We start from the raw sequence: 13899 nt of genomic DNA on the forward strand, positions 1-13899 counted from the left end.
ACACCAAGTTAACTGGCCAATTAAAAAACCAATTAAAACAAGATAAAAAAAACAACTTCTCAACAGAAATCGGAACACCACGAAACAAATAACAAAAAAATAAAACGGCATTCGTGAATGTTCGGATTTTATCGCGTATTCGGCCGAGATGTTCCGAATGGTTAGGAACTTGTTCAGAATGATGATAATGATGATGATAACTAATTTAACGTGCCCATATACCACTAGGGTTTTGAACACGCCCATCCCGAGTCCGACCTCCGATAAGATCGGTGGACCTGACTCGGGATGGGGGGGGGGGGGGGGGGGGGGGGGGGGGGGGTTGAAAATGGGTAGAATTTTGAAAATAGCAATTAGTGAAAAAGTTAATAGAATAAAGAAAAAAAAGAAAAAGGTTACAAGCCAAAAATAAAAAAGAATTGACTGCTCGGCCGAATATTTATATAATTTGGAGCATTTTAGAAGGACAGTCCACAATTAAATAAGAGAAAGAAGAGAGCATCGGACTATTTAATAATATTAAAAAAAAAAAAAAAAGTAATTTCGACATAAAATTTTGAACGCATATCTAAAAGTTTAAAGTCCGATCGATATGCCCACGCGAGTGGCCTCGTTAAGGCCGTTTGGGTGCACAGCTTAAAGGGACGAGATGGGTTGCATCCCGTCAAGAAAACCCCTAGATTGAAAGTCGATAGACGTTGAAGGTGTAGTGCTGTGCTGAAATACAGATCTTGAGAAGCCGGATCCGTCTGAACGAGATAGAGTATCAGACTAGGGTATAGTCCAGTCGTCATGGGTTGGTATAGTGGTGCGACGGGCCCGACTCCGGAGGATACGAGATGGTATCACTATAAAGCACGGTAATGTCTAGAAAAAGAGTAGTAGGGGCCGACCCCGTTTCCTATTTCTTCTTAGAGTGGGGCGGTCAATCTGCCAGTGCTGCTAGGACAGGCTCGGACATGTAGAGACTAAACGCGAACAACCGTGGCGTTCTGCAGAATGGCCGTCATACGAGTCACACAAAAAACAAGTCGACAGTCAGACGGAGAAATGACGTGGAGGCAAGGAATCTCGCTAAAAAAAGAATCCAACCTGGTGGTGCAGGCTGTCGAAACGAGAAGTGTTCCAGCGTTCAATCAGTTCCAATGGCCGCATACATCCCAGTACAAAACTTCATTTCGCTGACAAAAACAACGAAATGAAGGACCCCCAAGTCTAGCACACGAAAGCACGTGCAGTGTGCACAAGCGAAACAAACACGTCTTACCGCGTGGAGCTCCAGACTGGGAATGGTTCAGAATGACTGCATTCGGTCTACAACATCAATGTTTATAATTTAAATGAATGTTGGTAAATTACGGTAAGCTGATACGTTCAGTTGTGTGACCCACGAGCAAGATTTTAATGTGGAATAAATAGATGTCATACAACTATTAATGGTAGCTCATATTTATTATAGAAAGAAGATCGCCCAAATAATATTATTTGGACGACTAACGCCATTATTTTGTAATATTTAAGGGCTTTGTTCGCATTTGGCGACCTGGCCACAGGCCGTTTCGAGTCCTGTTTCAAATGGTGGTGTGTTACCTTTAAGGTATTTAGCTGACATTTTGTTTATAGCGTCGCCTTGTAGAGATACAGTTCAGTTTGGACACCCATTGGGGATTTGCCTATTTTTGACAGAGATATGGCCCTTGAACTTATGAGATACGAAATTATATTTTGGCCAGGTAAGGCACAGGTATTGTGCAATCTAATTAGAATTAGCTCCACTATTACATGTGGATCTAACAGCAGCCCGTTGGAGTTCATGTCCAGTTGACCTTTCATTCGACCAATCAAAACCTTACTTGCAAAATAATGCCTGTGATTTGAACAGAATTTGAAAACATTCGGGATTATGCCGAGGGTATACGAAATGATTTGTGTGAATTACGAAGTATGCCGGAAACTAATTTCAATATATAATTTTATATAAAATACGTTTCAAGACGAAAAAAAACCGTGATGGTATAGCCGTAAAATCTGTGTATACTAGTATACAATTCAGAGTTTATTACTGCACTTTTCCCCCTGTTTTTAAAATGTTGAAATAGACCAACAAGTTCGCCTATTGCATAAATAGTCTCGCCCAATATTTTTAGAATTTGTATGCTCCCGAATAACGCTATAATAGGCGAAGTGTAATTGGTCGATATTTAAAGGGATATTCCTGAGTTTGCTGCAATGTTTTAAGATTTTATGGACCAATAAAATATTTCTACTATTAAACTTACATATTAAATATATTTTCTTGTTTAGAATATTAGTGGCTATATATTAAATGTGTTTCTGATCGTTCTAATATTTGTGCTAGGTTAATTTTCATTTTATTTCCTAAAAAAATAGTTTTTTGTACGTACGAAATTATTTGAAGACAAAATCCAGTCTGGGTATCTTACAAATAATAAGACGATCAGAAACATATTGAATATACAGAAACTGATATTCTAAACAAGAAAATATATTTAATATGTAAGTTTAATTGTAGAAATATTTTATTAGTCGGAAACATCTTACAGTGCAGCAAACTCAAGAATGTCCCTTTAAATTGTTATTTATAGATGAAATGTCACCTGGACATGGGAGTCCACGCAATGCTGTTAGATCTACTGGTATATACCAATAGAGCTAATTTTAATCAGATTTAGGTATTGTGTTACTTGTTTAGTTGCAATTGTTCATGGATATATTATAGTTAAAGGAACAATACTTACATTTCAACTCAAAAGTTAATAAATAATTTGGCGGGATGCCAAAATTATGCAATTATGACATAGCATCTTTAATTCAAATTGGTCAACAACTTGTTATTGTCCACCCATTTCAGCGAATCACAAACTTGCAATTTCAGGCTTTTCATGAATAATAATAATAATCATTTTTAAAAAAACTCGTCGAGTTACGTGACAAAGTATACTACAGGATTTAGAATTGGCTACAATATCCGATATATTAACGCCAGTTGCCTTACATGCAACAACGTTACTTAAGGCTAACGCAATTTAGCTCTCGGTGGCTCTGGCCATATCACCCATCCTCCTAGAAAACATCACTACAAGGAAGTGGTAGCACTTATAGTAATAAAGTAAATAATGAGCCATTAACCTAGGTCAGGACCGATAACTCTTCCGGTGTGAGTAGTTAAAGCGAAGTTATCTTTTGTGTCTATCTCCACATGTCGAGTCTATCCACATGACGTCTGTCGGCTATCTAAATAACCTAATTACTTTAGAGACGGATAAAACGTGAACTGGTCATCCACTTTATTAAGTGGCTCTCCATACTTAGGAAAGAATTAACAACTCTGTCTGGGGTGTATGAAGGTTAGGGGGGCAGGGCCGTACTTATTCTAAAATACACAAATACAGTCTTTCTTTCTTTTAAATTGTGTTCGTGCTTATATCCAATTAAGATTCAAGCACGCTGTCCTGCGCGCACACATCTCAGCTATCTGGGCTGTCTGTCCAGGACAGAGGGTTAAGTGTTAGTGTTTAGTGACAGAGAAGAGGGTGTAGTTGTCTTACACCTATCCATTGGGTGGTGTCGTGTTTAAGCCGTCGGATATACGGCTGGTAGATACAGGGTTCGCAGCCCGGTACCGGCTCCCACTCACAGCTAGTTTTAACATCTCAATGGGTAGGTGTAAGACCACTACACCATCTTCTCTATCACTAACTACTAACAACTAACCCACTGTCCTGGACAGACAGCCCAGATAGCTGAGGTGTGTGTCCACGGCAGCGTGCTTGAACCTTAAATGGATCTAAGCACGAAAATTATTTGAAATTAATTAATGTCTTATCTGTGAGAAAGAACATATAAAAGATCCTTTGCTGCTAACGTAAAAACATGTAGCGGGTTTCCAAGTTCCTCGTTGACTACGCGCTAAAAACAGCTAAATGTTTGACATCCAATAGCAAATGATTTATAAATCAATGTGCTCTTGTAACTTCGATCAACACCCATTTCATTGTTTTGCAGGGATCTGTTTGGGAAGCTGAAGACATGGATTCCGTGGTACAGGGTGCTGCTCGGTCTCGTGTGCGCCACATTTGCATATCTCTTTATTCTCATGGTATGTTGTATCAAATCGTCTAGCTTTAGACACTATTTTGTTTTGTGTTCTTACCCAGTAGTGGGAGGACGTAGACCAGTGGTAAAGCGGTAGCTTCATGCGCGGTCGATCTAGGATCTAGTATTTAGTATCTAGGATCGATCCCCGTCGACGGGCCCATATATATATATATATATATATATATATATATATATATATATATATATACAGCTTTTATCTGTAGGCAACCTTCCCGATTTCTACTAGTCGACTTGTTTGATGTGTGACTCACCTTTGCACAATGAACACTGTCATGATGATTATTATAGACATGACGTCAACTGTCAGTCAAAGAATCTGGTAACTGTCTGGAGCCTGTATACTCTAGTAGTTCATGGTGGTGCTGTATGCAATTGTATGTCCAGAGCTAAACTCTTCATGAATCCACTAATTGAAGGTCCAGGAACAATATTTGGTTGGTAACACATTTCCCATTGCGGGCGAAATGGGTGAAATGACCACGCCCTTTTTGCGCGAAGTACTACCATCCGCCGTGACTATATCTCCAGAACCGTTGGACATAGGAGGTTGCCTGACCACTCAAAAATGTGCGGAATGGCCACATTATGGGGGGGGGGGGGGGGGGGGGGGGGGGGGGGGGTCAGTAATATAGTTTCATATCCAAAAGTCAATGGTTTTTAAGTTAATTGCCAAAAACCGATTTCAGCATGTTACGCAATACAATTATTCCTATTGTTCCTGTTCCTATTGTTCAATTACTTCATTCCTGAAGAGTCTGGCAACAATCTGCATAAAAAACTACAATGAACCCTATTAGATGTTTCTTTTTTGTTTCAGAAGGCGTTAAAGTGTAATAGCAATTTCATTTTCTGTTACCACGACCTCCTCCACCCCCACCAATGTTGATTTGTTGTGCGTAAACCTGTACTGTAAGTGCTATTGAAGTTTATTATTGTACTGCATTTATATCAGCGTATTATTAATAAAAATGGATTGTAGTGGTTTGAGGGTACACGCTGGCTACTGTTATTAAAAGTATTAGTGTGCTAGTTGCCTATTCACCACCAGGGAATGATCTGATTAGCAATTGTGTAAATATCAGTAACACAATAACCCAATCCAAAACATAACTCCTGGGTGATAATGTCATTAATGTATGAGTGTGATATCTGTGTGGGTAAGCAAATAGGTTTCAGTCAGAATACACCATATAAAGTGATATGTTCCATAGTAAATGCTCGTGTTCAAAATTCTTTATCATCAGATATGAACACGTGTACACGTTGTTAAAGTACAATCTCGAGTATATTCGCTAATGTGGGTAACATAAAAATGTATATTCCTCATTCAAACATTCAGTTTAAGGGAGCTAGTTAACTGTTGTATGTTTCAAAGTGTTAAAACATGACCCGTAGATAGCAAAAACGTACGACTTTGTTAAAACTTTACTTTTGTAAAATGCATTAATAAATGAAGTTATGTAGCACAAATTTAGCTTTCATCTAATACTTATTAAATGTTTTAATTTCACTATATCTCATTGTTTGAAATAGGTAATAACTACATGTATAATGTTAAAAACTTAACTCTTTCATATTCCTAAAGTTCTTGACAAATTAATTAGTAACCTTTTTCACGGGGGGGGGGGAATTAAAAGAGAATACTACACGAGTGGCCGTTAGATACCATCGAGTTGTTTTAAAACGTATTCAACGAGTGAAGATAATGTTTTCGTAAATTGTATGATATGTTTGAAAAGTAAATTTCAATATGAACCAGACACTCATTAATATATAGTAACAGGCACTGGTATTTCAAACAAGAAAATTTATTTAATATGTAATATTAGTGATTGTATTAGTCAGAAACGTACTATAATGGCCGCTAACGTTTGGGCTCATGTGACTCTATGAGAACTCTTCTATATATAACCTACACAATGACAAAAAGAACATCAGATGTGAGGAATTAATATTCCGAACAAGAAAGGTCAATTTCAGCGAGTAATAGGTTCTACTGCACAATGTTGGATATTGTCACGGGGATCCTATAATACCCGTAACTGAATAAAACACGATTATCAAATATCTCTCCTAACTGTATATCTATTAGATCTCTTTGTATCGGGCAGTCCAATACCCGAGTAGCTCGGCTCTAGGTATATCAGAGATAAGATCTTATATAAGTATATAATATAGCACGTTTAGTTCACTAGAAAACACAACAAAACACAATACACTTTGGAATCTGTATTAACCTTAAGCTGACAAATATATTTTCCGCAGTTAATTAATTAACAACAACAATAATAATAACAACCCAGAACTAATCACTTAATTAGTTAATCACTAGGTGTCTAGTTTACACAATATTCTAATCACTTCACCGTGATACAACACACACACGTGTGATAATTGAGAAACGCTGCCAGGGGAGCTTAATTAATAAAGGAATTACAACTCTATTCCTAACTGGTTAATTTTTAATTAACCCTTAACTACTCATTCAGTAACCTTGTAATACAGAATTAATACTGGTACCTATCACAATAAAGACAATAACCTACAGTTTACCTAGGTCCTCTAGGATGACTGGTTAAGCTTTAATATTTTGGACAGTGAAGCCTACAATTTACTTCGTCAGATTACCGGAAACACTGTCTAAATAATATTGGTATAATACAGTATTAAAATATTTAAAGTCACATCAATCACATCAAGGTTATTACAACAGAGCAGAAAAATATATTTACCACGTCCGGACTGAACTTATATATTTCGTTCAGTGGACGACGTCCGTTCCCCAGCAGCCTTCCAAAGTTTCTCCCCGATATATCTAAAATCCTAGCTATTTATTACAATATCCGAATATCGCCTGGGGGCACATCGCGGTACTCCCCCTATCATGTGATATTTCCACAGCGACTAAGACGGCATATTTTCTTAGATGGTCAGACTAGTCGTCGCCTAGTTCGCCAGCAATACCCCGATCGTAAACTGAACTAGCGGAGGTATTACGTAACTACTGGCCACATGGCCTCCACTGCTGGTCTAAGTGTGTATTACGACGCAGCTCTACCACCGTCGCGCGGGGGTATTACGTAACCACTCTCCACATGGCCTCCACCACTGGTCTGGGTGTGTATTAGGGGGTAGGGTCGCGCGGAGGTATTACGTAACCAAGCTGCACACAACCTTCTAAAACAATTAACATCGCCACAGGCGAAAAGATAAGAGCATGTTCCGTCACAAATATTAATCAACACTATATAGGCTTATTGGCTAATACATAATTTTGGGGATTCTAGCGATTACCAGTGTCACGTGGGAACACACTTTGTGACTTTGCTCTACGTCACTTCAAGAAAATACCACGCAGGTTCGTTTCGCATGGAGGCGTCGGGTCTTTTCGTGTAGCGTTGGTACTTGTTAACAACATGTAAGTTTAATGTCATGAATGTACTCGAAAATAATCAAACTAAAGCTTTGTGGTATCAGATTTAGACACAGTAGCCCTCTTTAGCCCTCCCCTACAACATATCAATAAGGGGATGGCTACAGGTTACTCGAGCTAGGTATTTCTGAGAGGATATTAAGGTGGAAGAATGAAGGAATGAATGAAGAAAGGAAGGAAATGTTTTATTTAACGACACACTCAACACATTTTATTTACGGCTATATGCGTCGGTAATGAATGAATGAATTAATGAATGAATGAATGAATGAATGAATTAATTAATTAATTAATGTTTAACCACACAAAAATACATAGGTTATTGGGTGTCAAACAATAGTACAAATCTGCACGAACTGATGATCAACATCAATATATAATTAAAAATACAGTGTAAAGAACTGTGCAAATTATAGATATCACAAGTACATGTATATTAAAGTATATAAATATCATAGGTACGTATATTAACATTTTGAATAAAAGTGAACATGTAAAAATTTCAAAATGTGTTGAGGCTGGAATCGAATGTTTCATTACATCACAAATAAAGTTCTGCTCTGTTCAAGTATGTGTGACTGATGCGAGCTATTTCATTCGTCCTGCGCCGCCTGTATGAGGATTGCCACTCTTCCAAGACTGACTGACAGAACGAAGCTTGCCAAGTTGAGAAGATATATTGGTTAATATCATGTTTAATATCAGTGCAAGGCACACCAACCCTGACATGAGGCAAATCCAAGTTGGCAGCTCTGTCTGGGCTCTTAGCAGAATACGATATATTTATTAGCAATAGATAAAACAAAAACACCAAAAAACTTTTGTATCAACATCCCAATTAAGGGATGTTCCAGCTTTATAGTTTCTGAGACACGAAAGTGAGCTCATAGAAATAATATACATTTATTTGGACTCAATAGAATCCTTAATTTATTCCGGTGCTTTATGCCGAATAAGGCAGTCTCATAGAAATTATTGTATCTGATGGAAGAACTGAAGTACAAACCACAAAATTCCCATTTTGTGATCCATTAGCCTGAATGATAAAATACATATCTGCAGTTTGATTATGAACATTAATGAAAGCTATATTTTAAAACAAGATAATGTACGTAGTATATCGATTAACCAAGGGACAATATGATAAAGTGGCATACATATGTTGTGGCCTTGGAGGTATTGTATAATTGTGGTGCGTAACATGCTGAAATCTGTTTTTGGCAATTATCTTAAAAACCATTGACTTTTGGACATTAAAATGTATTACTGAACCCCCCCCCCCCCCCCCCCTCCCCCCCCCCCCCCCCCCCTTTAATGTGGCCATTCCGCACTGTTTGAGTGGTCAGGCAACCTCCTATGTCCAACGGTTCTGGAGATATAGTCACTGCGGATGGTAGTACTTCGCGCAAAAAGGGCGTGGCCATTTCACCCATGTGTTACCAACCAAATGTTGTTCCTGGACCTTCAATTAGTGGATTCATGAAGAGTTTAGCTCTGGACATACAATTGCATACAACACCACCATGAGCTACTCTAGTAATAAGAATATAACACCTCAGTCATTTAATACATCACTGTATGCGAACGTGATCACCAAACGGGGCAGGACGTAGATCAGTGGTAAAACGCTCGCTTGATGGGACGTCGGTTTCGGATCGATCCTCATCAGTGGGCCCATTGGGCTATTTCTCGTTCCATCCAGTGCACCACGACTGGTATATCAAAGGCCGTTGTATGTGCTGTCCTGTCTGTGGGATCGTGCATATAAAAGATCCTTTGCTGCTAATCAAAAAGAGTAGCCCATGAAGTGGCGACAGCGGGTTTCCTCTCTAAATATATGTAAATAAAATGTGTTGAGTGCGTCATTAAATAAAACATTTCATTCTTCTTATTCAGTATTCCTGTAAACGAGCGCTAAGCATATGTTAAATCAAGAGTTGATATCCATGTGAATGGATTTCCATGTCTAATAATGCAGATATATATATATATATATATATATATATATATATATATATATATTATATATATATATATATATATTAAATCGAAATTGCGTATGTAATAATTTCTTAAATTCTAGGCCAGGGCCTCGTTCCACGAAGCGATCTTAGCCCTAAGATCACCGTAACTGCACAGTTAACATATGCACTTAAGGTGATCTTAGCGCTAAGATCGCTTCGTGGAACGAGGCCCTGTATTTATAAGTAAACATGTGGACCAGTTTTTGTTCTACATTAGCTGTCCATATTCATTTCAACTTATTTCCGTGCTTATATCCAGGTATATAGTTGTTAGTGAGAGACAAGAGGGTGTAGCGGTCTTACACCTACCCATTGAGTCGTTAAAACTCGCTTTGGGTGGGAGCCTGTACCGGTCTGCGAACCCAGTACCTGCCAGTCTTGTCCGATGGCTTAACCTCGTCGTCATCGAGGCCAGTTAGCTGTCCGCAGAGTAATTTGCAATACTCATCAGGCATAGGCACGTCAATCAAATTAAATTTAAGTATATAGAGGATTCTTCACGAGTAATATGGATTAATTAGACGAGGTGATGACGTCATATTCTATTTATCCGATAACAATTCTGAAATAACATTTTAATTAATTGTTTAGTATGGTATGATAATATGACGTTTTCACGATTAGCACAGATTAGTTTGACGTCACGCATTTTAAACAAATCTTGGAAAACGTTACGCTCAGGTACACGGGTCTTGTTGGCTTGTAAGCAAATGACCCATCCACAGCAACACATTACCTAGAGACCTTGCAAATTTGCATACCATTATTAACCGGGTTAATAAAGTAAATTATCACATGGGTTTTAGACATGGATACCATGGGTAAGTTATAGGATAAATTATATTTCCTTTGGTTTCAGTTGTATTTTGTGTACTGTGTGCTGCGTGGGCGACCTCTCCGTCTGCATGTGGTTCACGTCATCATCACGGTGACGATTCTCGTCTTCTGCGTCGTGTTCACCATCGGCATCAACATCTTGTGGGCATCAGAGTGGACCACGGTCTATCTGTCGCTTAAGGTTTGTATAACCACCGTTTGAAAGCTTTAGTTTTCCCAACATATGACATATACACCAACGGTGCGGGATTTAGCTCAATCGCTGAGGTATATCCCAAACATTAGCCTCAGTAAGTCATATCGATCTTGGAGCAGGGATTTCGACTCTCCACCCCATCTGTCTGTCTGTCTGTTCTCTCTCTCGCTCTCTCTCTCTCTCTCTCTCTCTCTCTCTCTCTCTCTCTCTCTCTCTCTCTCTCTCTCTCTCTCTCTCTCTCTCTCTCTCTCTCTCTCTCTCTCTCTCTCTCTGCACATCTCTCTGTACACGCGTATGGTAACATAAATATCTAAGGAGATCTCCTTGACATTTTTTGCCACTATCGTTTAAGGTTATAAATATTGCAGTTACTTAATCCGTCTACATAAAGGCGCTTACATGTTTACCACATCAACGATCAACACCCCAGGCCATGGAAAACTATTTTGGCTTAAGGAATGTTAACCTTTCTTATAGACAATGCCCTTGAGATAAATCCCTCGTCTTGCATTCCAGTGAAGATTTGCGAAGGCTGTTGGCGTTACATAAATGTTACGTGAAAACACTTGGGACATATGTGGTTCCGTTTTTTATAAGGGAGGGGGTAGACTGTTTTTGCTGTTTTAAACGAAAATGCCAGAATCTGGATAACAAATTGTTTTTATATTAGCATTATTGCCAAACAGCTATATTGTGTTTAAAACGAATCACTACGCATGTTTACATATATTACAACTAATATTGCGGGTGGAACGATGGAATTACATGGTAAAAAGGCCTCAGGTTAGGACAATTTGCCCGAATATCTCTATTGTTTTTTCTCGAATTTGAGGATTTACTCCAGGACTACGTGAGCATAGCGAGAGAGAGAGAGAGAGAGAGAGAGAGAGAGAGAGAGAGAGAGAGAGAGAGAGAGAGAGAGAGAGAGAGAGAGAGAGAGAGAGAGAGAGAGAGAGAGAGAGACACACACAGACAGACACACAGACACACAGACAGAGAGAGAAGAGAGAGGAAGAGAAGGGGCAGGGAGAGAAAGTGAGACAGAGAAGGGGCAGGGAGAGAAAGGGAGACAGAGAGAAGGGGCAGGGAGAGAAAGGGAGACAGAGAGAAGGGGAAGGAAGAGAAAGGGAGACAGAGAGAAGGGGGAGGGAGAGAAAGTGAGACAGCGAGAAGGGTGAAGGGAGGAAAGGGACAGAGAGAAGGGGGGAAAGTGAGACAGAGAGAAGGGGGGAGAAGTGAGGAGAGAAGGGGAGAAAGTGAGAGAAGGGGGAGAGAGAGACGTGAGACAGAGAGAAGGGAAGGAAGAAAGTGAGACAGAGAGAAGGGGAGGAAGAGGAAAGTGAGAGAAAGAAGGAGGAGAAGGGGAGTGAGGGGAGTGGGAGAGAGAGGGGACAGAGAGAAAGTGAGGACGGGGAGGGAAGGGGAAAGTGAGACAGAGAGAAAGGGGAGGAAGAGAAAGTGGGACAGAGAGAAGGGAGAAAGTGGAGGAGAGATTGAGAGAAAGGGGAGGGAGAGAGAGTCGGAGAGAGAGAAGGGGGAGGGAGAGGAAAGTGAGAAAGAGAGAAGGGGGAGGGAGAGAAGGTGAGAGAGAGAAAGAGCAGGAAATGGAGGGAGAGAAAGTGAGACAGAGAGAAGGGGGTAGGGAGAGAAAGGGGAGAAAGAGAGAAGAGGGGAGGGGAGAAGGGGAGGGGAGAGAAAGTGAGATAGAAGGAGAGAGAAGGGGGGGAGGGAAAGGAGGGAGAGGGGAGAGAAAGGGAAGGGAGAGAGAGAGGGGGGGGAGAGAGAAGAGGAGAAAGGAGAAGAAGAGGGGAGCAGGACAGAGAGAGAGGGGTGAGAAAGAGAAAGAGAAAGGGGAGGGAGGGAGAGAGAGGATAGAGAGAAGGGAGGGGAGGAGGACAGGGAGAAGGGGGGGAAAGTAAGACAGAGAGAAGAGAGGGAGGGAAAGGAAAAGGAGAAGTGAGAAGAGAGAAGGGGAGGGAGAGAAGGGGACAGAGGAAGGGGGAGGGAGAAAGAGGAGACAGAGAGAAGGGGCAGGGAGAGAAAAGGAGAGAAAGAGAGAAGGGAGATAGAGAGAAAGAGAGAGAAAGGGGCAGGGAGAGAGAGTGAGACAGAGAGAAAGAGCAGGAGAAAATGAGAAAGAGAGAAGGGGGAGGGGAGAGAAAGTAAGACAGAGAGAAAGGGGAGAGGGGAGAGAGGGGCTGGGGAGAGAAAGGAGACAGAGAGAAGGGGCCAGGGGAGAGAGAGAGTGAGACAGAGAGAAGGGGCAGGGACAGAGAGTGAGAAAGAGAGAAGGGGAGGGAGAGAAAGTAAGACAGAGAGAAGGGAGAGGGAGAGAAAAGGAGACAGAGAGAAGGGGCGGGGAGAGAAAAGGAGACAGAGAGAAGGGGCAGGGAGAGAGAGAGTGAGACAGAGAGAAGGGGAAGAGAGACCGAGAGAGATAAATAAATACATAAAATAATAAATACAGGTATTTATAAAATATAGTAAAATTATTTTTAATATTGTTTCTCCACCAACACACTAAACACCCACCCTACCCCCTATGTGTTCAGGTCTGCAACAACCATTAATGGAATCGTCTGACGCCGCTTGGTCAAAATTCTCAAAGTAGCATGGCAAATATGAGCGTATATAAAAATAGTTATGGGACATTCTCAAGATAATACCACTAAAGTTAATTACTTTAATCTCTGGACTGTCACAGAACCAGATGCATCAATTCACAAACGCCCATTTTAGATTAAACATGCATTTGTATCAGACTATAAGTTTCTAATTTATGAGTATCAAAGAAGAGTACAATTGCATCCACATTTTAACTACACGATCCAGAAGAGGGAATGGAAGGACAGGAGTGGGAAGCAACACTTCAGGTCATTTTAAACAACGGCTATTTGATATCTAACTTATAGCTATTTTGACACTTGGAAGGTGTGGGGAGGGGGAGAAGAAGAGGGGTGGAGAGAGGGAATGTGAGGGATATAGAGAGAAGGGAAAGACAGGCAGACAGGCAGAGAGAGAGAGAGAGAGAGAGAGAGAGAGAGAGAGAGAGAGAGAGAGAGAGAGAGAGAGAGAGAGAGAGAGAGAGAGAGAGAGACAGAGAGACAGACAGAGAGAGACAGACAGACAGAGGGACACTAACGCCACTAACTCTTACCCCCAAAAAAGGCAGAAAAACTTATCAAACAAAAACCACAACAAAACCAGGATATTTGTTCGTGTATTAAAATATTGTGTTGTTAAACATTATTGTGAACGAGGTCAGATAT

At 40.3% G+C, this 13899-nt stretch overlaps 1 protein-coding gene across 2 annotated transcripts in view; it reads left to right on the forward strand.

Moving 5' to 3' along the window:
• LOC121370163 (glycerophosphoinositol inositolphosphodiesterase GDPD2-like) overlaps nt 1-13899 on the forward strand; it is a 54794-nt gene that overhangs the window by 22704 nt on the left and 18191 nt on the right. For both annotated transcript variants that reach the window (XM_041495286.1, XM_041495280.1), the window contains exons 3-4: nt 4027-4120; nt 10457-10615. In XM_041495286.1, coding sequence (XP_041351220.1) covers nt 4027-4120; nt 10457-10615 — 253 coding nt within the window. The remainder of the gene's footprint in view (nt 1-4026; nt 4121-10456; nt 10616-13899) is intronic.

This window comes from Gigantopelta aegis, chromosome 1, assembly GCF_016097555.1.
Source record: "Gigantopelta aegis isolate Gae_Host chromosome 1, Gae_host_genome, whole genome shotgun sequence".
Classification (NCBI taxonomy): domain Eukaryota; kingdom Metazoa; phylum Mollusca; class Gastropoda; order Neomphalida; family Peltospiridae; genus Gigantopelta; species Gigantopelta aegis.